Raw genomic sequence first — 24,622 nt, 5'->3', positions numbered from 1 at the left:
AATATTTGCAACTTATATCACAAAGAGCTCCTACAAGCCAATAAGGAAAAAACCACCCACTCACCAGAAAGCAGAGGATGGCGAACCAAAAATGTAAATAAATAGCTCTATGAAAAGATGGTCAACCTCACATTTAAGTTAATAAACATTACTAAGAATGAGGATACTCTTTAACTACTGATATAGAAAGTTCTTCCGAGATATAGCGTTAAGTGGAAAAATAGCTGGGTGCAGTATAGTATTGTGTTGGCCAAAAAGTTTATTTGGGTTTTTCTGTAACAGCTTATGGAAAACCTGAACAACCTTTTTGGCCAATCCAATATATAGACCGTGTTACCATTTATATATAAAGCACTAAAATAAGAATCTGTATTTGGAGAAACAAAGTATATTTAAACTAATAAAAGTGGTCACTTGTACAGGGCTGAGTGGATTGGCAATGGGGTGGGCAGGGATGGTGAGCAGAGTTTTCACTGTATACCTTTTTAGTTTTTTATTTTTGAAGCATGTAACTGTTACCTATTCAAAAAATTCTAATAACAAATTAACTCCCTTGGTAAATTAAAAACTTAAGACATTTTAGCTCATGTATTTCACTTCTCATTTTTGCTTGTTTAACTCACAGAAACAGGAGACAGCTTTAGGATACAGGGCTTCCCTGATAGCTCAAGCAGTAAAAAAATCTGCCTGCCAATGCAGGAGACACAGGAGACCTGGGTTTGATCCCTGGGTTGGGAAAATCCCCTGGAGAAGGAAATGGCTACCCATTCCAGTATTCTTGCCTGGAGAATCCCATGGACAGACAAGCCTGGCAGGTTACAGTCCATAGAGTTGCAAAGAATTGAACACGGAGACAAAAATTTTGAGTTCCTCAGAGACATACCCAAACAAAATGTGTAAATCAATGTGAAACTTCAGGTCTCCATTTTCTTTTATTTTTTAAAGTAATTTCTGTTCTTTACAATGTGTGATCACACGCACACAGGCGCGCATGTGCGCCTGCACTCGCACACATACACACGATTTGAGATGGACAGAGAAACAAGAAGGATAACCTTTGAACACAGACTTCCCTGGTGGCTCAGATGGTAAAGTATCTGCCTACAATGCGGGAGACCCAGGTTTGATCCCTGGATCGGGAAGATCCCCTGGAGAAGGGAAATGACAACCCACTCCAGTATTCTTGCCTGGGAAATCCCACGGACAGAGGAGCCTGGCAGGTTACAGTCCATGGGGTTGCAAAGAGTCGGACACAACTGAGTGACTTCACTTCAAACACAAGGGTAATTATTTTTTTTTTTACAAAGTTCAAAATAGATTACATTTATGTGCTTTTTAGTCATTACACAATGTACAGACATGATCCATTTAATGATTTATGCTCCCCAAATGGTTAAACAATGAATATTTTCTATGAAAGAGTATACATAAAAGCTTTGACTTTAGAAGCAAAGTACTGTTTCCTGCAAAAACCAACATCAGGCATATATCTTGTGTTTATCCTTGAGAATACTACAGTAGTAGTGCAGAAATTCATTCTGTAAAAAGATCTGGAACATGATTTTCAAGAGACTCAATGCATTGTGCTCTCAGATAAAAATCCTAAGTCAAAAGATCAATTACTACAACACTAACAGTTAAAACTGCATATATATGTTAGAGATCAGAAGAGGCTATAAAGAAATGTAAATAGTTGTGCTTCAGGGGACTTTTTTGGTTAAGTTGTTTTAATAATAAATACAAACTTATAAATACAACTTAAAAATGTCTCAGTGACTGGTATAAAATAGACAGATATCAAGGATTTTTTATATTGATACTTGGCTTAGAGTTTAAAGGTGAAAAATCATCTCCACATAAACCACCTGGCATTGGTAGCCCCAATCTGGGCTAGTACCTTACAGTCAGGCAGAGGGCTATGGAGAAAAGATAAGTGATTTTTCCTCCTATTAACATAAAGCATTATCCAGAGGTAAAGCTAGGGTGTACCAAGTAACTAAACAAATGTCTACCTTCCTTTAGAATTCTTAGACCAAATAGAATGGTCACCCTACTTCTTGGTGGCTGGACCACAACTTATTCTGCAGTTCATCAAATGAATTAAATATATCTTCTGTGAGAGACTAAGATAAGCATGATCCCTCAGTACTTTATGCTTTTTATTACTCTCTACATATTAACTGTAAAATTTGTAGTTTAGAAACACCATGGCAACTGTTTATAATGATAGAGGACAAGGCATAGTTTACAAAGGAACATTGATGTTCGTACCTAGGAAGTAAATGTACTTTACTTTTAGGCTGGTCAGTTTGATCTTTTAGGCCTTTAACTTTGAAGGACACATGACTGCAACAATCAAAGTGAATTAGAAAAAGGATGAGAAAATAACAAATATCTTAATTAAAGTCTTTTGCATGGCTGGCTTAGATATAAAAAGAATTTCTTCCAATAATTTCCTAAGTGTCACTCAGAAGCCTCCTTGCTATCTGTAACATAATGTGCTGGAGTCCTTGGAATAAAATTATAGAGTAATTTAAAATATATATTATACATTTGAAATGATTGTAAATCATTCAACAGTTTGTAGCATGTTAATGGGGTGAAATAGAGATAAAAGGCAGTCCACATTCATATTTTCAAGATAAATGTACTTCAGAAGTCAACTGAACTCCTTGTTCATGTTCTAAATATAGCCATTGTGATAAGACCTGAAAGAAAAAATTGGAGCACAGTTAAAGACATGCATTTTACAAAATCTTCAGCACAAAGCCAGGCACTCTACCAAGAACTCAAAATAAATTTGAATTTTGATACTATACAGATACTATAATAGAAAATATCCAATATATAGTAATTGGCAGTCATTGGATAGATTTAATTAAATCACTAATGTCTGGCCATAGCTAATTTTTTAACCATTAAATATATCTCTCACATTTTCCAGTCACATCAGCTGTAATAATAGCAGACATGGCAGTTTAAAGTGTCAGTAAACGCAGCCAACTTTATCAACAAAAACAATGTAAGACTATTTGTATTCCAGTGTCCTAGAGCCACAAAGAGACAAAAGCATAGTATTTCCGCTTAGCTTGTTTCTTTTGGAGAGACTCCATACATAAGAATTTTAATAATATAAGAATATACTAAGTCCTAAATCATTCTTAAAAAGTGAGTGATAAAGTACAGAGAAGGAAAATAATCACATAGGACTTGGGGCAAAGATGCCCCAAAAGGTTAAGCTGAAGTAAGCCTCAAAGATGAACAGGAAAGACAGAAGAAAACAGTAAGATGGGCAGGCATTTCAGGTGAGTGAATGGCAAGAACAAGGGCATGGAGGTAGGACTGGGGCTCCAGATGAGCTTTGGGGGATCAATAAATAACCTAATGGGCTCTAACCAAGGATGTATATAGGGAAGCAGCTAGACAAGATTAACTCAGAGAGGACTCAGAGCATGGAGAGTCTTCAGTGTCAAACTATGGAGTTATACTTCATTCTATGGATTATGGTGAATCATTGAAGGTTGCTGAGTAGGGGGTGGTGGTGGTAAAACCAACACAGAATTGAAATCAACCTGACAGTAATGTGATGGGTGATTTTGGTTGAGGGGGAAATAATGGGGATAAAAGGGGAAGGAATAGGAAGAGAAGGGACACAGAAGTCAGGGAGACAACTCAGAAGACAATTTTGAAGTTTAAACAAAGAAAGCACACCAAGGAACTGAAAAGAGTTGGCATTTCAAAAGAGGTGAGGGGAGACAATGAGGAAAGAGTCATGCATCACCAGAATCCTAATCCTTGACACATGGTAGGTATTGAATAAATGTTTGTTCAGTTGAACTAATTAATTAAAAGATTTCAAGCCAGGATGACCGAAAGAAATGATTCAATAGCAGACAAGGGAATTAGTTTAAAGAGAAAGGATCACAATATTAAACAAGGCTGCCTTGTTCATCTTTATCACTGTAGGTGCTTTGTGTGTTTCCCTAAGGTCAATTTCTAGAAGTGGAAATGCTGTATAATGGAATGTATGCAGTTTACATTTTATACATGTTTTGCATGCATGCTAAGTCACTTCAGTTGTAGCTGACTTTTTGTGACCCCATGGACTGTAGCTCGCCAGGCTCCTCTGTTCATGGGATTTCCCAGGCAAGAATACTGGAGTGGGTGGCCATTTCCTTCTCCAGGGGATTTTCCAGACCCAGGGATCGAACCTGTGTCTCCTGTGTCTCCTGCATGGCAGGCGGGTTCTTTACCACTAGCGCCACCTGGGAATCCCATACAGTTGTAAATGAGCAAAAGGACAATAATGGAATAAATATAGTATTTGGTACTAGATAAATAAGTTCAAAAGAACCAAATGTAAGCAAACAATTAAATCTTAAAATACACTTTACCTCAACATGCTTCTGAAGCAATTTCTTTTTGTTTTTCTTTAAAAAAAAAAATCAAGCCACCACCATCACCCCATATACACAAAAACCACCACTACCACCTCCAGGCCATACAAATTGCCTACATAGGGAGGGGCAACATAGGGGTAGAGGACTAGGAAGTACAAACTGTTGGGTATGAGGCTCAAGGATGTAATGTATAACACAGGGAATGTAGCCAATATTTGTAATAACTGTAAATGGAAAGTAATCTTTAAAATTGTATTAAAATTTTAAAAAATTAAAAAGAATCAATTATAATCAATAGAACTTAGGCGAGTCATTTAAAGATTCTGGGCCTTGATTCATGTTAGGAATGCTTGGTTTAGGTTTAATATTAGTGTTTCTATAACTTTCATGCTTTTACAATGTATACTTTAAGTGTTTAGGATACAACTTAGTCCAAAATAGATTTTTTAAAGAAATAATGGGATAAATAAAGGAATAATGTATTGTTCTTTTCAAGGAAAAAAAAAACTGCCTATGCTATGCCCCGATGCATCTTTAAAACACTTACCTAAGATATAAGCAGCCACTAATTTTTGATTCACACTTAAGTGGAGGTAGAGAGGCACCAGCGATTCCACATCCCCCAGCGTGGGAAGCATCAGAGCTGCAACACACACCGCTCCCAGGAAGACAGTCAGTAAACTAGGTCCTGAGGAGGCAGTTCTGTTTTCTGCAAAAAGACAAGAATCCCTGAGATTTCTTCTAAAAACAACTTAAGATAAAAGTTTATTCATATAGACTGGCCACCACTCACCAGGATTCTGATTTTGTCTAACTTCTCTGATACTTTCTCCATCATTCCCATCCCATGGGACCTTATCTGTTGGACTTATCTGGAAGCCCATTACAGGATGGAATGTTCTAGTGGCCATCATCCTTTCCCCATCACCCCACTGGAATTTGTAGAAAGTGTTCGAGCATGTATCATCTGTGTATGTTTACAAATTACAGGCATAAGTACTGTACTATTATATTTAATATAAAATATGCAAAAAGAATTTTAATAGAATGGGCTAAAAACAGATAGAAATTGAAGTTCTAGCATTGTCTTCCCATATGCCTCATGCACGGCTTGTGTGTACTCCACCTTGGAGCCCACTGCAGTAGAGCTACACTACCTTCTGGGAGTATCTTTGGTAGACCTTGAGACAGGTTTGGTCCTAATAACTACAGCATCCTGCTACCATTTTGGAAAATGTTAAGGCAGCAGAAAAGGTTCAGCTTTAATGTTATTAAAACTTCCTGTGAAAATTCTTGCCCTCCACTCTACCTGCATTTATAGTATAGAAGAAAACAGCAGAGACAACATCTGCCAACTATTCTGCTAAATGAAATAACTCAGTCACAAAAGGACAAATACTACATGATTCCACTTATATGAGAAATCTAAAATAGACAAACTCATAGAATCAGAGAGTAGAATGTTGGCTGCCAGGGGCCAGGTTGCTAATCAATGAGCATAAAAATCTCAGTTCTGCAGGATGAGGAAGTTCTAGAGATCTGCTGTCTACAGTCCACAATACTATACTGTACACAAAAAATTAGTTAAAAGAGTAAATATCATGTTGTGTTCTTACTATAATAATATAAAATTTAAGAACATTTATTATCAGGTCTGCTCTTCTACAGATCTGGCTGTACAAAACTATACAGTATTCATACCCATATTTTTAAGAGGCCCACCAGCATTTTCTGTCTTACAGCTTTTCCTACTACCCTTCTTTTCATTAAAAGAAATAGCCAACAGCAACACAATCTTTGTGTTTTATTAATGAAAAACTGTTCATTTTATTATTAGATGCAGCTTTTCTAAATTATTAATACCTTAGCTGTTGTGTGAAGCTTAATTGAGCCTCACCAAAGCCAGACAGCTGAAAACAAATTCAAAGTTTACAGTGATTATTGCTTGAGATGAAGCAATAGCATAAATGCCTAAAAACAAGTCTGTCTTTGGCTAATGAATATAGTACTTTTTGTACTTGTTGCAAAGGTAAGTTTTCAAGGCAAATGTTTCTGACAACTACACTGCTCAATGCAAACTCAGAGTAAAGATAATTTCAAGGAATTTTTACTGTTTAGAGAAATCTCAAAAACATTCACATAAATGCTTGACATTTTTCAAAGTGGAAAATTTTTCTGATACTACAGGGTTGTAAAAATTTTACAGATACAGAAAAAAAATAAGGGTTCTTCTGTAATCCCATCCTCTTAGAGATAACATTGTTAATAGCTTGGTATATAGATCCTTGCAGATTTTATAAATGCCCATATAAACACGTAAAATGATTTTTTACTTAAATGAGACCATATTATACATACTGTTCTTAACTTTTTCCTCTCACTTGGAAAAATATTTGAATCTCTTTTTATGTCAATATAGGACCACCTATCATTCTATTGCATTGTTGTTTAGTCACTAAGTTGTGTCCAATTCTTTGCAACCCCATGGACTGTAGCCTGCCAGCTCCTCTGTCCATGGGATTTCCCAGGCAAGAATATTGGAGTGGATTGCCATTTCCTTTTCCACAGGATCTTCCCCACACTGAGCCACCAGGGAAGCCAATTCTATTAAATCCTTGTAAATGTCTGCATGACATTCCATCTTTTGAATATTTGTAATTTAATCAATCCCCAATTTATAGACTTTTAGGTCATTTTCAATTCTTTATTATTATAATCAGTAATAAAGAAAGTAGTTTTCTTAAGCCAAAGAGCACTAGCTCAAACCTGGCATCAGACATAGCAGTTTTTTAGTAATATAATTAAGATAAACCCACTAAGATTCAGGTGAATCCTCTTAAAACACCTTTTTAATGACCTGGGCTTTGGTATTTTGTGAAAGTATGCTTTGTGGGTTTCTCTTCAATTTCTGTTAAATGAAATACACACACACACACACACACACACACACACACACACACATAATTATATGCTCATAGACAAGGTCTAGAAAGTATCACAGAACACATAAAGGCAGATTTGTTAAGTGTGTGGGATTATAGGTATTGTTTCCTTCCTTTAATTTGTTACTAAGATGTCTTTTATATAACACATAAACTTGAGAAGAATCATTTTTACTGCCTTTCACTACATTTTAAGATCCAAATATCTTGAGATATAGCCTCTAGCCATTTTTCCAGCAAAACTCAAAGAGAGAACCTCACAATATTGTTGTGCCTATAACATACCTAATAAACATTTTCTACAGCTAAAGACATGCAAAAATAATGACTCCCATAGAACAATCGCAATTTGTTTCAACATTTTGATTCAGAGAAACATAATGAAAAACCTAGACTTCTATATACTGGAAACCACACATGATTTACTATTAATTTAATAAACAAGAGAAGCTAAAAATATCACATTGTGAGCCTAGATTGAATAAGTTATTGTTATACTCTATTACTTTACTCAATTTCCTGCCATATTATTAGAAGCATTGGGGTAACTACCCACAAATGGGACTTGCTGGCCGAGATCGTGGGGATCTCTACTGTGCTATTGCCCTTGCTCTACAAAGTAGCAGGAGCCTTGGGAACTTTGTAAGATAAAGAAAAACAACTTAACAGGCTACCAGGTGAGAAGCCCAGCCTTTCTACTGAGTCCCATGCACATATTTCCTATATAACTACTCTGTGCCGGGCACTGTGCTAGGTGCCAAGGACATAATGATGAACCAGACAAATAAGGTGCCTGCCTTCTTGAGCTTCCTGACAAGGATGGCTTAGAGAGGTGTTTCCCCCCCCCCCCAAAAACAGAGACTACCATGTACTACGCCAATATCACCTATTCTATTCATCTACTTATTCCAATTTTACATTTAGAACAATTCTCTAATGTACCTGAGATACAAAGGTTCATTATAAACATAAAATAAGAATAAAATGTTCAATTAATACACATTTGTATTTTAGGATGATTTTCACTTGAATTCTAACAAATTTAAAAATAAAAGAAAAAATATATGTAAAACACTAAACCCTCTTGGGCATCACACCAGTCTGTTAAATACAAAAGTGATCTCCAATGACCACTTTACTTTAAATTACAAAATTAACACCTAAAACCAAACACTCAGATGGCCTTTCTTCTTCTATAGAAGGCATTTTAAAAGAGGAATCTTGCATTTCACATCTATTTATAAGTCAACTTCACAGTATTGATTGGACATCAAAGTGACATTTGACAGAGATTCTCTTTCAGCTTCAAAACATGAAAAACTAGTCCTGTCAGTTAATAACAGTTGCTGAGAAGAAAACAATCTACTAACTACTACCTAATTCCTAATCTTGGTATCATCAGCGAACCTGGGCACTCCCTGCATGGAATGAGAAGACATTTGCCTCCAGCGAATGCCTGTCTTGTCAAAATAAACATTCTAAGATGAACAAACTGATAGGGATTTATGAATTAATGTAATGACAAGTAGATGGTTTTTATTCCCTCATATATAATGTTGCGATTTCAAGAACAGGTGCTATCACATTCATATATCACGATCAAAAAGTCACCATTCTTTTCTATGGAAAATTTTCCCTTCTTCCCTTTATAATAGGGTTGAAGGGAGATAAAATAGGGTTGAAGGGAGATAATGAGAAGATCAAAGGATGGGGGAATGATGTCCAAAGAGTTGAATATGAGGATAGTGTCGATGATGAAAGAATATATCATAACACTCCTGAATATCTAAGCTGGAAGGAAATGAGGAATGGAGAGGGATTCAATTAACAGCCCACAGGGGAAGGGGATATTATAATCTACTTAGTTTAATTAACTTCAACTTTAATGAGTTTTTTTTTTTCAAAATAATATGAAAAGTGCACCAAGCTTGGCCTACTGCCAAGCACAATTTCTCTCCTTTTTCGAATTAATTCAATGAGAAAGGATATAGGAAAGTCATAGAAACAAAAGTACAGAATTGCCAAATTGTGCTAGCATTGTAAAGCACAGTGCCTGCAGTCTCAGGTTTTATAGACCGAAAAGCTTTGGCAATGACTGCCCCTGCCTTACAGCCCCGTCTAGTGGAGTTATTTTCTCCCCTAAAAGGCCAGCTTGAGGCCTCTTGTTCAATTCTAGGTACCTGAACTCTACCTTCACTTTCGAAGTAGTCAACTAGGTTTAGAGTGGCAGGTTATTGTTCTAGTAATTATTCTTTGCTCCCTGATTCATTTAAAGTAAGAAACATGTAAGACCTCAAAAGGACTTAAAAAAAACCCAAATTAAAAAAAAAGAAAAAGAAAAAGAAAAACCAACACAACGCAAAGTACCTGGTTGAAACGACTGCTCAAAAAATAAACTTTCAGTTAAATGTTCTTTTATTCTTTTTTCCTCCTCTTCCTTTTGTTGTTCTTTTGCAGACGGGAGAAGAGTAGCCACAACCTCTTTCCTTCCTAAAGCCTTCCTCTGGCTTTGCTCGGAAACTTGGAGACGGAATTTGTCTATTACACCATAGTGACAGGATCGGACGTCTCTATGGCGAATTACACTGAAACATTGAAAAAGAACAAATGCAGTTTAGGTTTCAAACAGAATTCAGCAAGAGATTTCATACATATTAACTGAGTGTAACCAAATACTCAAATTCAGAAACTTGTTAATGATTTAAAAAAAAAAAACCACAGTATAACCCCAAAAGAAATGGGTAGTTCTTAAATATTTGATGAATAAGAGTCTAAAATAAAAGGATAGGTAAAGTAAATTCCTTTTCACAATGACATTTTTTCCTGGATATCTCTGTGTAGCAATATTCACTAAAGAGGATATATGAAATTGTTTCTTCCCCACAAAAGTCTCAAAAATTCCTATTGCCACTTATTTATTGTTCAAATAACAAAAAAACAAACCTCACCCTAGACTTCAAGTCCATGCACAAAGGCAAAAATAAGCAATCGAATAAGTAGGTAATCCAGTAAGACCAATGCAACAGAAGGCTAACAATACATTTCTGTATTTCTCTGAAAAGAGTATAAATATAAAGCAGCGTAATTTTTTATGAAAGTTATCTTCAGTGCCATTCATTTTTATTCTTCATAGAGAACACAAAACAATTAGGTCAAAGGTAACACATTTATGGGGCAAGGTACTATATTTCTTTGTAATACTCCTTGCTTATCATGTACACAATGAAAATCAAGGAAATATGCAAAAAAACATATCATCAAAGATACATCATTTTATGGCTCTGAGATGATGAAAATATATGCAGGAGAAAGGACTTCTGCTTTTTATTCTCATGGAAGACTTAAAGCAATACAGTTAACTTGGTAGCTTAAATTAAGGGCTGGTCATTAGATCCATCTGGTCACCACTAGTTTTAAAGTGAAAGTTAAATATGAACAGCTTGAACAAACATTTATCTGACACTTTAAGACCAAATTATCTGGAAGAGCTCAGCTAACCTTTTCCAGATGAGTAGTTATACACTTGCTTCCTGTTTGCATAGACTTTCAGTTTTATTACTGAATCATTTCAGATTAATTTATATTACTATTGTTCTCAGATGTAGCATTATTAGTCCCTCAAATGTCACTATAATAGCAAGATATCCCAAAGAAGGCTAAATTCCCTATTATAGCTAGAGAAATGTACAGGATTAAGTTAGAACTTTAATTCCATAAATCTCTCTGCTATGACTAAAAGCACAACCATGAGGAAATGTTCATGGAAATATTAAAACACACCTTGGCTCCAACATAATGAATTATTATGTGGCCAACCTGTTTAGAATTTCTGAGAAACTTCTTAAAAAGAATGTTGATAGACAAACTCTCAGCAAAAAATCAAAATGTAATGAATGCCAAGGTGGAGCAGCTTTAAGAAAAGAATTTTTTGCAAGTTAAACACATAAATATCAACACACTGAAAACATGTTACCAGGAAGTGATTTTGACTTACATATCCATACAACATTGAGGCTTTACTGCACCTGCAGCGTCAACGACAACATACTTATTTGGAGTAGTACACAAAACTGAAAGAAAAAGTCACAATGGTCATTAGTGATTTTAAAAAAATTATTTTTTACAAGTAAAAAATTAGTAGGGAGTAGTTCAAATCCATACAATAGACCTAGGAGACTCACCTTTGAACTTCAAGGCAAACTCATAGGGATTATAAAGTGTCAACACTTGCTTATGTGTTGACTGGTCATCTGCATAAAATATTAGCTCTGTGGGAAACACAAAGACAGGAAGATTTCCTTCCACTAACTCTGGCTGTCTTTTTTGTTGATGCATTGGCACTAAATCCCCCTCGCTGAGGCGTCGGTTTTTACAGTCTCAAATCTATTTGGGGTTTTTCTTAAAAATCAGTTAAAAACTCCAAAGCATTTTGGCAATCTGGAAAGAGAAGAGAGAAAGCAAGCTGAGTGATAACTGTTTTTCATGAGCTAGCTGTGACTAGCATGGTTAGCATACATTAAAAACAGTCCCCAAATCATTTAAACATGCCTTTTGACTTTTCCTCTTGGCTTACTTATACAGGTTCTACTAAACTCTGCAAAGAAACTTACACATGCTCCTTTCACATTCAGGATATCAACCTACGATAAGTTACTTACAAACTTGAATACAGGAATAAAGAAGGCTTCCTATTTAATCACCCTCAAAGAGGTGAGACCAAAGGGTTGTCAGTATTTTAAAACCTCAGATTAAAAAAAAAAAAGAATACATTCTGTTACAACATATTTTATGTAAGCCAATCAGAATTCTTAAAGAAGAAAAAAAAAATAAAGTAAGCTTCCATGATTTACAAGGGAAAAACACAAGACTCACTTTTTAAACACTCATTATTCAGTTGCTAAGTCATGTTCGAATCTTGGTGACCCCATGAACGCAAGGCTTCCCTGTCACTATCTCCTGGAGTTTGCTCAAATTCATGTCCATTGAGTCAGTGATGCCATCCAACCATCTCATCCTCTGTCACCCTCTTCTCCTCTTGCCTTCAATCTTTCCCAGCATCAGGGTCTTTTCCAGTGAGTCGGCTCTTCACATCAGGTGGCCAAAGTATTGGAGCTTCAGCATCAGTCCTTCCAATGAATATTCAGGGTTGATTTCCTTTAGGATTGATTGGTTTGATCTCCTTGCTGTCCAAGGGACTCTCAAGAGTCTTCTCCAGCACCACAATTTGAAAGCATCAATTCTTCAGTGCTCAGCCTTCTTTATGTTCAACTCTCACATCCATACAAGACTACTGGAAAAACCATAGCTTTGACTATATGGACCTTTGTCAGCAAAGTGATTTCTCTGCTTTTTAATACGTTGTCTAGGTTTTTCATAGTTTTTCTTCCAGTGAGAAAGCTCTTTTAATTTCGTGGCTAGAGTCACTGTCTGCAGTGATTTTGGAGCCCAAGAATATAAAATCTGCCACTGCTTTCACTTTTTCCCCATCTATTTGCCATGAAGTGATGGGACTGGATGCCATGATCTTAATTTTTTGAATGTTGAGTTTTAAGCCAGCTTTTTCACTCTCCTCTTTCATCTTCATCAAGAGGCTCTTTAGTTTCTCTTCCCTTTCTGCCATAAGGGTGGTGTCATCTTGCATATCTGAGGCTATTGATATTTCTCCTGGCAATCTTGATTCCAGCTTGTGCTTCATCCAGCCCAGCATTTCCCATGATGTACTCTGCATATAAGTTAAATAAGCAGGGTGACAATATACAGCCTTGACGTACTCCTTTCCCAATTTTGAACCAGTCCATTGTTCCATGTCTGGTTCTAACTGTTGCTTCTTGACCTGCATACAGGTTTCTCAGGAGACAGGTAAGGTGGTCTGGTATTCCCATCTCTTTAAGAATTTTGAACAGTTTGTTGTGATCCAAGGCTTTAGCGTAGTCAATGAAGCAGAAGTAGATGTTTTTCTGGAATTCTCTTGTTTTTTCTATGATCCAACAGATGGCAATTTGATCTCTGGTTCCTCTACCTTTTCTAAATCCAGTTTGTACATCTGGAAGTTCTCAGTTCACGTACTGGAGAACAGTACACTGAAGAAGTTCTCGCATTTTTGCTGATGTTCTAGGCCCCATATCAGATTTCCCGACCTGGGGATCCAGCAAAGGGACTGAAAATCCCCAGGGAATCTGACTTTGAAGGTCAGCAGGATTTGATTACAGAACTTCCACAGGACTGGGGAAACAGAGACTCTTGGAGGGCACAAACAAACCTTGTGCGCACCAGGATGCGGGGAAAGGAGCACTGACCCTACAAGAGACTGAGCCAGACGTGTCTGTGAGTGTTTGAAGGTCTCCTGCAGAGGAGTGGGTAGGCAGTGGCCTATTGCGGAGACAGGGGCACTGGCAGCAGCAGTCCTGGGAGGCACGTGTTGGCATAAGTCCTTTTGGAGGTCACCAGTAGCCCTACCACAGAGCCTGTAGACTCCAGGACTGGGTTGCCTCAGGTCAAACAACTAATAGGGAGGGAGCACAGCCCCACCCATCAGCAGACAATTGGATTAAAGATTTACTGAGCATGGCCTTGCCCACCAGAGCAAGACCCAGTTTTCCCCATAGCCAGTCCCTCCCATCAGGAAGCTTCCACAAGCCTCTTATCCTCATCCATCAGAGGGCAGACAGAAGAGCAAGAACTACAATCCCACAGCCTCCAGAACAAAAACCACAATCACAGAAAGCTAACCAAAATGATCACATGGATCACAGCCTTGTGTAACTCAATGAAGCTATGAGCCATGCCATGCAGGGCCACCCAAGATGGACAGGTCATGGTGGAGAGTTCTGACAAAATGTGGTCCACTGGAGAAGGGAATGGCAAGCCACTCCAGTATTCTTGCCTCAAGAACCCCAGGAACAGCATGAAAAGGCAAAAAAAAAAAAAATTCATCATTACAACAATGCTTTAGTTAGTGCCTTCTGGCAGCATGGGTGGGACAGTTCTCTTAATCTTTTTTCTATTGAAAGCCACAAACAAAAATGTCTTGAAAAGAAGCCGAATATCCAAACTTGCTGAGTTTTCTATGAAAATTCAAGTCAGTAAGCAAGCCTTGGCATGCAAGTGGCACCATGCCTCCCCTCCTACATCAGTACACAAGCTTTGTGAGAGCTATTTTCTTCCAACTTCAGAGACCTTTTTGGATTCCTTCTGGGGCTGTTGAATATGTTCCAGAAAGTTGTAGCTGGCAGAAGTCTGCCTGTCTGATAAGTAATGTTTCTGCATTTATTTCCTAATCTAATTTTGATCAACAACATTCTTATTTAGTTAGCGCCCCAAATATGTCTTTGTAAAATAAAATGTGAAAGCAAAAATATACAATCACAGAAAATGTCTGAGTTTCACCCTGTAGATCACAGCTTTAGAATAGGCCACAAACCATTTAATACTTTGCACTCAGGTTCTCATACACTCAAAGAGAAATATTAACAAATGATTACATTGTTTGGTTTCTACCAGCTATCAGGGCTGTGTTTCTGACTAGGGCTTTGTCCACTTTTATAAAATAGGATACTGTATAATCATGTATGCACATTTTTATTCTTTTTTCCCAGCTGAACATTGTTGTTGTTCAGTCGCTAATTCATGTCTGACTCTTTGTGACCCCATGGGCTGTCCTTCACCATCTCCCAGAGCTTGCTCAAATTCATGTCCATTGAGTTGGTGATGCCATGCAACCATCTCATCCTCTGTCGCCCCTGTCTCCTCCTGCCCTCAATCTTTTAGGTGAGGAACTATGTCAAGAGCTGCACAGAGATACAAAAATGAATAATGCACTGGCCTTGCTCTCCAGAGACCCTAGTCTAACTGAAGAGACAAAACAAATAATTAAGCTACCTTTATTATAATGCATACTGCTGTATATAAAGTGCTAGGGAATTAGAAGACTGCCTGGATAATTCTACCTGGAAGAGAGGCCAGGAGATAACATTTGGGGTGGCCCTTAAAGAAAAGAAAGGCTTCTGTGTTGGGGGGAGTAAGCAGGGAGGGCATTCATTCCTGGGGATCGACATAAGCAAAGGTACAAGAATGTGAAAGTAAGGAAGAACCTGGAAAGGTCAGCATTCACAGGCTGCCCCAGATCCCACTTTCTATTTGTACACTTTACAGCATGCTTGTAGCTCATATGTGTTAGGTTGTTACCATTTTGACCAAGCTCAAAGCACTCGACATTTTTATTAATAATAATATTTTACATCTGTTTAATTTACAACAGATTACAAACTTCTTATTAATTATATATACTGAATTAATTGACACATGTAAAGACTTTAGCACTTGCCATAGGCAAGGTGCTACTCTAAGTATTTGTTGCTATTACTAAATTAGGAAAAGACCAAACATAAAAAATGCCAGAAAGCCTCTCTTTGTCCAGTATTCTTTCCACTATACCAAACTAACTGTCCATTTCAATAAAAGAGAACTAAAGTTATTCTGAAAAGCATTTGATAAAATTATTTTACTTCTGAGTTTTTATTTGCCATGAATTTCATTCCTTTGTTAAGAGCTATACACATTTCTATTTGGATAATGTACTCCTGGAAGTTTGGGATATTTTTTTGAATAGAAAATGATAAGCCCTACAGTTATTTTCTTAATAAGCTTAGCTATCAGGAATAGAACAACCACATTTGGCATCACTAAATAATATTCAACATCTTACTCTAAAATTCAAGGTGAGAATTTAGCTTATGATAAAAGGTAGCATCTCTAATTCGTGGAACGTATTCAGTCAAATGTTGATAAAATCAGGTATCCACCTAGAAAAAAAGTTGATTTTATGCCTCACTCCTTATAAAATTCCAAAATTTAATTGTGACAAATCTGAAATGGAACAAAGTTTTAAATGTATTTTTAAAAACATAAAAGCACTAGAAACCATGGGAAATCTGTTTTTATATAATCTTAGGCTAACAACCAGAAACCAAAAATTAATAAATTCAACTATACAAAATTTTTTAAAGTTCTGCATGGCAAATAAATTTTATAAGTAAAGCTGAAGGAATATTTTCAATTCATATCATAGGCAATGTGTAATTCCCCTACTAAATATAGAGGACCCACAAATCATTAAAAAAAGATAATGCAATACAAAAATGAGCAAATACTGTAAAATTTTATAGAAAAGGACATACAAATTGTTTTTAAAGTTGCAAAAGTATGTGTAACTTCACTCACAAGAGAAATACAAGCTAAATCTATACTGAAATACATGGTTTTACCTGTCAAATTGGCAAAAATAAAAATTTTTGACAGTACATGGTGGGAGCAATCAGGCATATTCTTACATTGCTTGCAAGGATATAAATATAAATTGGCACATCCACTATACCTGTTAAAATTAAATGCACATAACCCTCAGATCTAGAGATTCTACTTCTAGGAATGTGTTGGGCATAAATATTCCCAAATATTCTCCTTGTGTGAAATCCTGTATGAGAAAGGTTTGAGGGATTTTTTTTTGGAGGGTTTTTTTTTTCTTGGAGCACTAAGTATTAATAAAATAATTTATGTGAGGCACATAGAATGAAGCTTGGCATGCAAGAAGGGCTAGTTGTTGCAAGAGCAAAAGACTGGAAACAGCCCAACTGGTCATTAATAAGAGATTCATTAAATTAAGCACGATATAGTCATTTGTTGGGATACCAGCTATCTATCAAGAATAAAGGGGAAGCTCTTTTGCAGGGTGCAATGCAGACTGTAGGGTATGCTACTATTTGTGTGGAAAATGGAGATAAAAGACCATGTAAACCTATTTTCTTGGATATGGGTGAAATATCTTTGGAAGGATGGCTAGGGCTGCCCCTGGAAAGACAAATCGAATGGCTGGGGACAGGGGTGAAAGGGAGTTTTCTCTGAATATTTTTTTTATATCTTTTGAATTCTGAACCACATGAAGACCTAATTTAAAAGTAAAAAAAAAAGTTGAATCAAACAACAACTCTACTAGAGGCTAATTTGAGAAAGGTGCCAGTTTTGAAACATTAGGAATTTAGAAACCATGTGTGAAAAATCTGTTAACTGCTCTTTTCAATTTATGATCTTTTAATAACATTGAAAACCTTAACCTATGTGTTAAATAGAATGATTTTAATTATTTAAGATAAGTTTATATGCAACAGAAACTCAATACAATGAGAAAAAGTAAGATTTATTTAAGATGACTTGCAAACCTAGGAAAATGTAAAACTTTGTCACAAAGGAGTATGAGACGGTTTATAAATCTGACTGAGAAGTCAAAATTAAACACAGAGAACAAGTGCTAAACTCCTGTTTCTAACCTCAAGAAGTTAGTTGGCACAGGTCAGAGTAGATTATTAGCTTTAAAGGATGGCTTAGTAGAAATTCTTATTTTTGAATTTTGAAGCACTCTCTTTATGAGCTAAATATTTTCCCATGAATCGTGAATAGGCTGTCTGTCTCCTGGTCACCATTTTCAGCAGTTTACTCTTTCTTTTCAGATTTCTGTTGCCATTTTTCACCTATCTTGGCTAAGATATAAATCGCCTCCCAAACTCCAACCAGTGGAGATTACGGGGGAATTAGCACCAGGTCACCAGTGCAATATTATAGACTCTGCCAACAAGCATGATGGAGCATGACACCTGCCTTTAATTAATGGTTTTCTGGAGACTAACATTTTCTTTTTGCTCCAGTCAACATTGCAAAATGATAAAATGCAAAAATTCTGGGGGCAGACTATACATTAAGCTGGTAAAACCTCATGGCAAATTGGTTAATAAGGTTGCTTTCTGAAAGTCAACCCTTCTCATTTTACCAATAAGAAAAGCAGGCCCAGAGTGGTTAAGGGTCTTACCCAAGGTTGCACAGGATATTGGTGGCAGAACTCTGGTCTTCAGACTCACACTTCCCTATACAATAATCATTTCCTCTGTGTCTCAGTTCAAAAATTCTGCTTCCCTGATGCTGATGGCCATTCACGCCCTCATCTCTAGAAAATTCCCCTGCTTTTCCATAAAAGAAGAATTCTCAAAGGATGATCCAAAATTCAAGTCTTGATGCATGTTTCCTTTTCAGTTTTATCAAGGAAAAAAAAAAACAACAGCGAGACAATTTCACTTACTAAGTTGCACATACTTTCTTTTCCTGATTGTGAAAGCAGAGCTATGGCTGTCAGTAACCAAAGTTTGAGCTTCCTTTGTGGCTCAGATGGTAAAGAATCTGCCTGCAATGCGGGAGACCTGGGTTCAATCCCTGGATTGGGAAGACCCCCTGGAGGAGGGCATGGCAACCCAGTCCAGTATTCTTGCCTGGAGAATCCCCATGGACAGAGAAGCCTGGTGAGCTACAGTCCACGGGGTCACAAAGAGTCGGACATGACTGAGCGACTAAGCACAGCACAGCACAACCAAACTTTACTTTATTCTTCCTCTCTGGACACCAAAATTTTACACATTCTTCAAAGCTTACTTCAAATGTCCCTCTTTGTTGACTTCATCTACTGCTCTAATCTACAAGGATCTCAGTAATTTTATTACATTATTTTTTAATGTACCTACTGGATAGAGTGAAAAATTTGACATTTGTTTTATGTGGAGTAATTACGACTCTCCAGATTTCAGGCATAATGCTATATTGTTTTTCTCTGGGGTTGTGTTTGTTTTGTTTTTTGTATCTGAAGACTAGAGATCAGTGCTAGACATTAGAAGACACTGAACTCAGCAGTTAACCTACAGGTGTCCACTAATAACTGGCCCCTCCATCAGCTCCCTTTCCCCATAGCTGAACACCCTTTATCCACAAAAGACAGGTAACCGATCCCAATTAGAGGAACTGTAAACCTATGGTGGCTACTTGCCATGGGCTGGGGTAAGAGAAGAACGGAGAGCATCAGCACTCTCAGCTGCCTCTCCCCTCCTCCCTCCCTCCCACTTCCCTCTCCTCATCATCCCTGCCTCCTTCCTCCTTGCCCAACTAGGCCAGCAGGGTTTAGAAATCTGAGGCTCCGATATACCCCTGACCTTACAGAAAGACAATACCACTGGGAGCTCCTGGTACCGGAAACTGTCTCATCCTTTTCCTCTGTACCCAAAGCACAGAAATGCAAACATGAATGAAATTTGAAAGAAAACCTTATGTGTGCACACCACCTTGTGACCAGTTTGCAAACTACTCTCCCTCACAAAAAAAGAAAAGAAAGCCTCAACACACTGAAATCAGCACCTATACTTTCTACCCTCAGTTCTGGGAGGAGACCAGTACTCCAAAGTGTGACCATTTTCTGTCTTCCTCACTTAGGATGGACCAGAGGAAGGGGAAGACAAGGCTCTGAGATACACAGGGACGTTTGCCCTCCCCACCCCCTGCCCTTTTTGCGGGGGATAGGAGGCTGCAAGAAAAATGAAAACAGTAATTCCTGGGGATTCTTGTATCAAAGTGATTCAAAGTTTGAAACAGTTAAGGATGATTCGAAGTACAGCCTGCCCCAGAAACTAGTGACCCATCTGCTACAGTGTTACGGTGGCTACAATGCACCAGCTACTTACTACCTGTCCCTGGATCTTGTGTTTACCCAGCTCCACCTTCAGGCTGGTTCCCTTTTATCTGGGCATAGGGGCTATCTCTTTCTTCCATACATGGTACAGTCCCTCCCAATGGCCAACTGAATAGTATATAGTGAAGAGCAATATGTTCTTTTACTTTACTCTCACTGGTATTAAAACTTCTCTTTCCTTCCCATTTCATAAAGTCAGCTTTCCTCATCTCTGAGCTTCTGTTCACGCTATATTAGATGGTTCACTGCTCAATATTAGGCAATTTTGTTTTTATACACTTTCTAGTTTTTTTGTATAATTTGATATAAGATTTACTGCTATAAATGATATGTATTGCTAGGCTATTACATATTTAAGATGTAAAAGTTGAGTAGTGTATGTTTTAAGGTTTAAAAGAAATAAGGATGGGGAATTCCCTGGTGGTCCAGTGACTAGGCCTCTGTGCAGGGGGCACAGGTTTGATCCCTTGTCAGGGAACTAAGATCCTGCATGCTGTATGGCATGGCCAATAAATTAATAAATAAAAGAAATAAGGATGCCCTCCAGTAATGTCTTTTTAAAAACATTTCTTTCTAACTAGTTATTTGCAACCTTTGTTTTACAAAATCCCAATATGTCTTCAGTTATTTCAAGATGTATGTACAATTCTCAAAGTCCATATGTCCATATTAATTAACTATATGAAATACATAATGTTGCTATGTAGAGTACTCTCAGAAGTTTGAGGATCACAAATTATTTCAACAAACATTTACTGAGCACTTATTATACACCAGGCACTGTGCTAAAGAATATGGAGAAAAGATGAAATCATGGTCTCAGCCCTCCAAAAACTCAGTCTAATAGGAAAAAATGGATATACATAGTAATTAGGATAAGATGTGAGAAGAGTTAAAATTCTGATAGATACAAAATGCTCTGGGATCATAAAGAAGGTGACAGTCTGCCTTAAATAGGGGTTTGCAGTAGGAGTGGAGGGAGATGGGGGTGAATTCCAAGGAAGAGTATTTGTGGAGGCATGAAAGGGACTCTTAAAATGAGCTTTAGCATTGCTTATAGTTAAAAAATAGCATGTGTGGGGGAGCAGCAAAAGAGAAGGCTGGAAAGGTAAGCTGGAGGCAGATGGTGAAAATCTTCTAAGCCAAGTTTGAGAGGTTTAGACTTGATTCTGGATGCCAGCGTTTCTCAAAATGTGGTACCAGACCACCAGTAGCAGCTTCACCTGGGAACTTGCTAGAAATGCAAATACTTGGGTTCCACCTTAGACCTATTGAATCAGAAATTCTGGGGTTGGGGTCCAGCTATCTGATTTTAATAAGCCCTTCAAATGCTTCTGATGCACACAATGCTTTGAGAACCACTGCTGCAGGCCAAGGGAGCCTTGGAAGGATTTAGAGCAGGGAACTGACTGGATATAATCACAAGTAGGAGACCGGTTGCCACTCACCACTCAAACACAGGGCCTGACTCCAAAGTAGCCACCATAAAAAATAAATAAATATTAAATGAATGTGGCACGGAGAGGTGAGGGGCTACACTAAGGTAGGGATAATGGAGAAGATTTTAGTGATGTTTTTCAGATGGTGCAAGTTGAATAAGGTGACTAGGATATATCCATACAAGTGTGACCAAAATGGTTTTTATATAAAAAGCAAGCTATAATCTTGTCGACTGTATCAATGACTGAGTGTTTTAAGAAGTGAGCCACACAGACTCTAGAAAAAAGGGGAGGTCAAGAGCAATTTCTATGTGTTCCCACAGGGTCAAGAGCAAAGGGTGCCCTGGCATGTACATGAATCTTCTGATCTGCTTGGCGGTTCTACATCTCCCTTGAAGTTAATAAACTGGTATTCATATTAACATAGAAATCTTCTGTGAGTTTGGTTAGTATGAATCAATCCCTGAGACTGACTGACAGTTTTTGAATGTGCTGGCAAAATGCAATTTTGAAAACCTGATATGTGTTCTGATGATCTAATCAAGGTACTGCCAAGGTGAAAGCCTGCTATAGCCTTTTTATTCTAATTTCATCACTGATCACATAGCCCATTTAATTCAGGTAGAAGCTGGAATGAGTGAAAGAATCAGACTTTGTACTATGCCCTGAAGGTCAAGAAAGTCAGGTGGAACTGTTATTTCTAATTTTGGAGGCAGGATTTAGCTGAAGCAATCTTCAATTTCCTGACAGAGAGGAGGGAGAGAAAGGTACATATCAACCTACATGGTTAACTTACCTATTTACCTAATGAGAATTTTGTAGAATGTGATTCCTATTTCTATTAGGACTCTAGGTACTTCTTGTTACTTACTGTATGTTCCTTTTACTTGATACCAATATCTTGGCTTATTTAACCAGCTTATTTTATCCAAGAATAGTGCCCAATCAAAAACTGCACTATTTTGTGGAATTTGAGAGCTATAAGGGGCTCTGGAGATTAAAACAAAACTTTCACATTACAGATGAAGAAATGGAGGGCCTCAAAGAGTAAATCACTTAATCTATTTATTGTAGGGCAAGGTTCTCCAGAATGCTACAAAGTGGCAAAACAAGATTCAGAACACTAATAATCTGTTTCAGACAAGATTTAAAATTTCTCTTTCATTTTAAACTTTTTAAAATTAGAAAAAAGAATTAATTATTTTATTGAGCTATTAGAGACATGGGAAGCTTTTCTTGCAGTTTCTTTTCTGCTTTTCAGAAATTGGAGTTAAATGTAAAAGATCCATGAGAAAAAAAAATTGAAAGTAAAAAATTTAGGAAGAAAATGTGCAAGAACAATTTAAGGGGAGAAACATGCATTATGTTATAAGCTATTTGTTCTATTTTCTATCTTTGCCTATAACATGGTAATTTTGTACTGAATACTGTCCATTACATTTAGATATATTTTATAAATAAAAGGAATTCAAAAATTTCAAAGATCCTGGTGTGTGAGTAAACGTCTTATTCTGAGAGTTCTAGAAATGCTTCAGAAACTAGCTTAATCTTGTTTGGATAGGTAGACGTGAACAACTTGAAAGGAACATTTGGCCCCGTTTCCTGTTTTCCAAACTTCCCACTGCTTTATAAGCAAATATATGTGTAATCTAAAAGCTGGTGTCCATCCCCTATTCAATATCCTGTATATGATATTTTCTCTGCAGAGATTTTCCAGCACTTAGAGGAAACAAGTGGACAAGAATTTCATCATCAAGAATATATTATTCCCGTGTGTGCCCTGCCTGAAGGAGTAGATTTTCCCCTTCTGTCTGGAATTCACATTAACACAATGCATTCTGAAAGTACACTACTGTTTTTTAGGCAAGATCCAAAGGACCCAATTTTTCAGGTTTCTGTCCTCTTTAGCGCCCTCAAAGATTAAAAAAAAAAATCCGGACTTCCCCCCCCCCCCCCCAAGTTAGGTCTCTCCTTGATTCTGCTGGGACAGAAATGCTACTTCAGTCCAGAGAGGAGAGATGTCAGCTACTTTATCCAGGGGGGACACCACAGAGCATTGACGAAGGGTTGGAAGGCTGAGCAGGGAGATCAAACGGTCCATCCTAGGACTTCAGCTCCACCAGGTTGGGGCCCTGCCTTTCCAGCCCTCGTCCCCACACCGGCCGGCTTCATGTGAAACCGGTCATGTGAGCCTGTTTACAGCCGAGCAGCTGGTGCAACCATCAGGATCCGTGCGGAGGTCCAGGAAAGGAAAAGATACAGGCCACGTACCCCTTACCACCCCCCCCCATTATTGATATTTCAAGAAGGCGTTTCCTGTCACTCCCAGCCTCTCCGCCCCACTTTCATCGCCCTCCAGCGATCCCGGGACGCCTCGCTCCAGCCCAGCCGATTTCCTTCCAATTGCTCGCCGCGGGGACGGGCTGGGCTGGAGGAAGGGCGAGGACGATGACAGCCCGAAGAAGGAGTCGACCTCCCTCCCCTAGCCCTCCTCGAAACATCCGCTAAAGAGTAGTCCCTGGAGTTGCATCCCCGGGGCAACCGAACTCTGCCTGGCGGGCACCGGGAGGATCCCGAGCCAGCTGCCTCCGCCCGGGCAAAAGCGAAACACACACGAGCCGGCCCAACTCTGGGGCGGAGATCCGCGATCGGCGAGGCAATTGACAGTCAGAGATGGGGCAGCAAGGACTCCATCTGCCTCCCCCCCCCCCCCCCCACCTCCCACTCGCGTCCCGGCGCCGCGGAGCCCGGCTGTCAGTCACAGAGCTAAGCTCCGGGTTTGGGTATGGCTCATTCTTTCCGCGGGGTCTCTCGGCAACGTAACTTCCACGTCTTCCCGAAGTCGGAGAAAGTGGGTGACGGGACGGTGGGGGACTCTCACCTCGGCAACACCGGCTCCTCGGAAAGCAGCTGCGATTGCTCCCTCCGGTCCTTTGTCAGCATCTCTAGGCTGCACTGCCTGCTGGGATACCGGAGGACTCAAATACCACCTCTCTCCGCCCTCGAGGATGAGCTGCAGTTGCGGGGTGGGTAGGAAGAAGGAGAAGAGGTGGAGTCGGGGGCGGGACCGGATCCAGGGGCGGGGCTTCCTTGCTTGCCACCTGGTCTCTGGGTTTCTCCCTGCTCTCTCTGACCTGCCCCTCCTCTTTCCTGCTGCCCCTTAAAGAGAATGTGAACTCTTGTAGAAGACAGTCTCTCCTTGCACTTGTTAGGCAGTGATCCTTGACTTATTCCCCTACACACACACACACACACACACACACTGAGGACAGAGGCTATTTCATT

General features: G+C 38.5%; 1 protein-coding gene across 1 annotated transcript; it reads right to left on the bottom strand.

Moving 5' to 3' along the window:
• Nucleotides 1-913: 913 nt before the first annotated feature.
• On the bottom strand, nucleotides 914-24,362 carry MOSPD1 (motile sperm domain containing 1). Its single transcript, XM_020896981.2, has 6 exons — nucleotides 24,219-24,362; nucleotides 11,524-11,779; nucleotides 11,337-11,412; nucleotides 9,710-9,927; nucleotides 4,948-5,109; nucleotides 914-2,708 (listed from the first exon to the last, which is right to left on the bottom strand). The coding sequence occupies exons 2-6, from the start codon at nucleotides 11,675-11,677 to the stop codon at nucleotides 2,677-2,679; spliced, it is 642 nt and encodes a 213-aa protein (XP_020752640.1). The 5' UTR covers nucleotides 11,678-11,779; nucleotides 24,219-24,362; the 3' UTR covers nucleotides 914-2,676.
• Nucleotides 24,363-24,622: the final 260 nt, after the last annotated feature.

The sequence above is a fragment of the Odocoileus virginianus genome, unplaced genomic scaffold, assembly GCF_023699985.2.
Source record: "Odocoileus virginianus isolate 20LAN1187 ecotype Illinois unplaced genomic scaffold, Ovbor_1.2 Unplaced_Contig_21, whole genome shotgun sequence".
In the NCBI taxonomy this organism is placed as follows: Eukaryota; Metazoa; Chordata; class Mammalia; order Artiodactyla; family Cervidae; genus Odocoileus; species Odocoileus virginianus.
The sequence above is the reverse complement of the archived record's forward strand: the minus strand, read 5'-3'. Positions and strand labels throughout refer to the sequence as shown.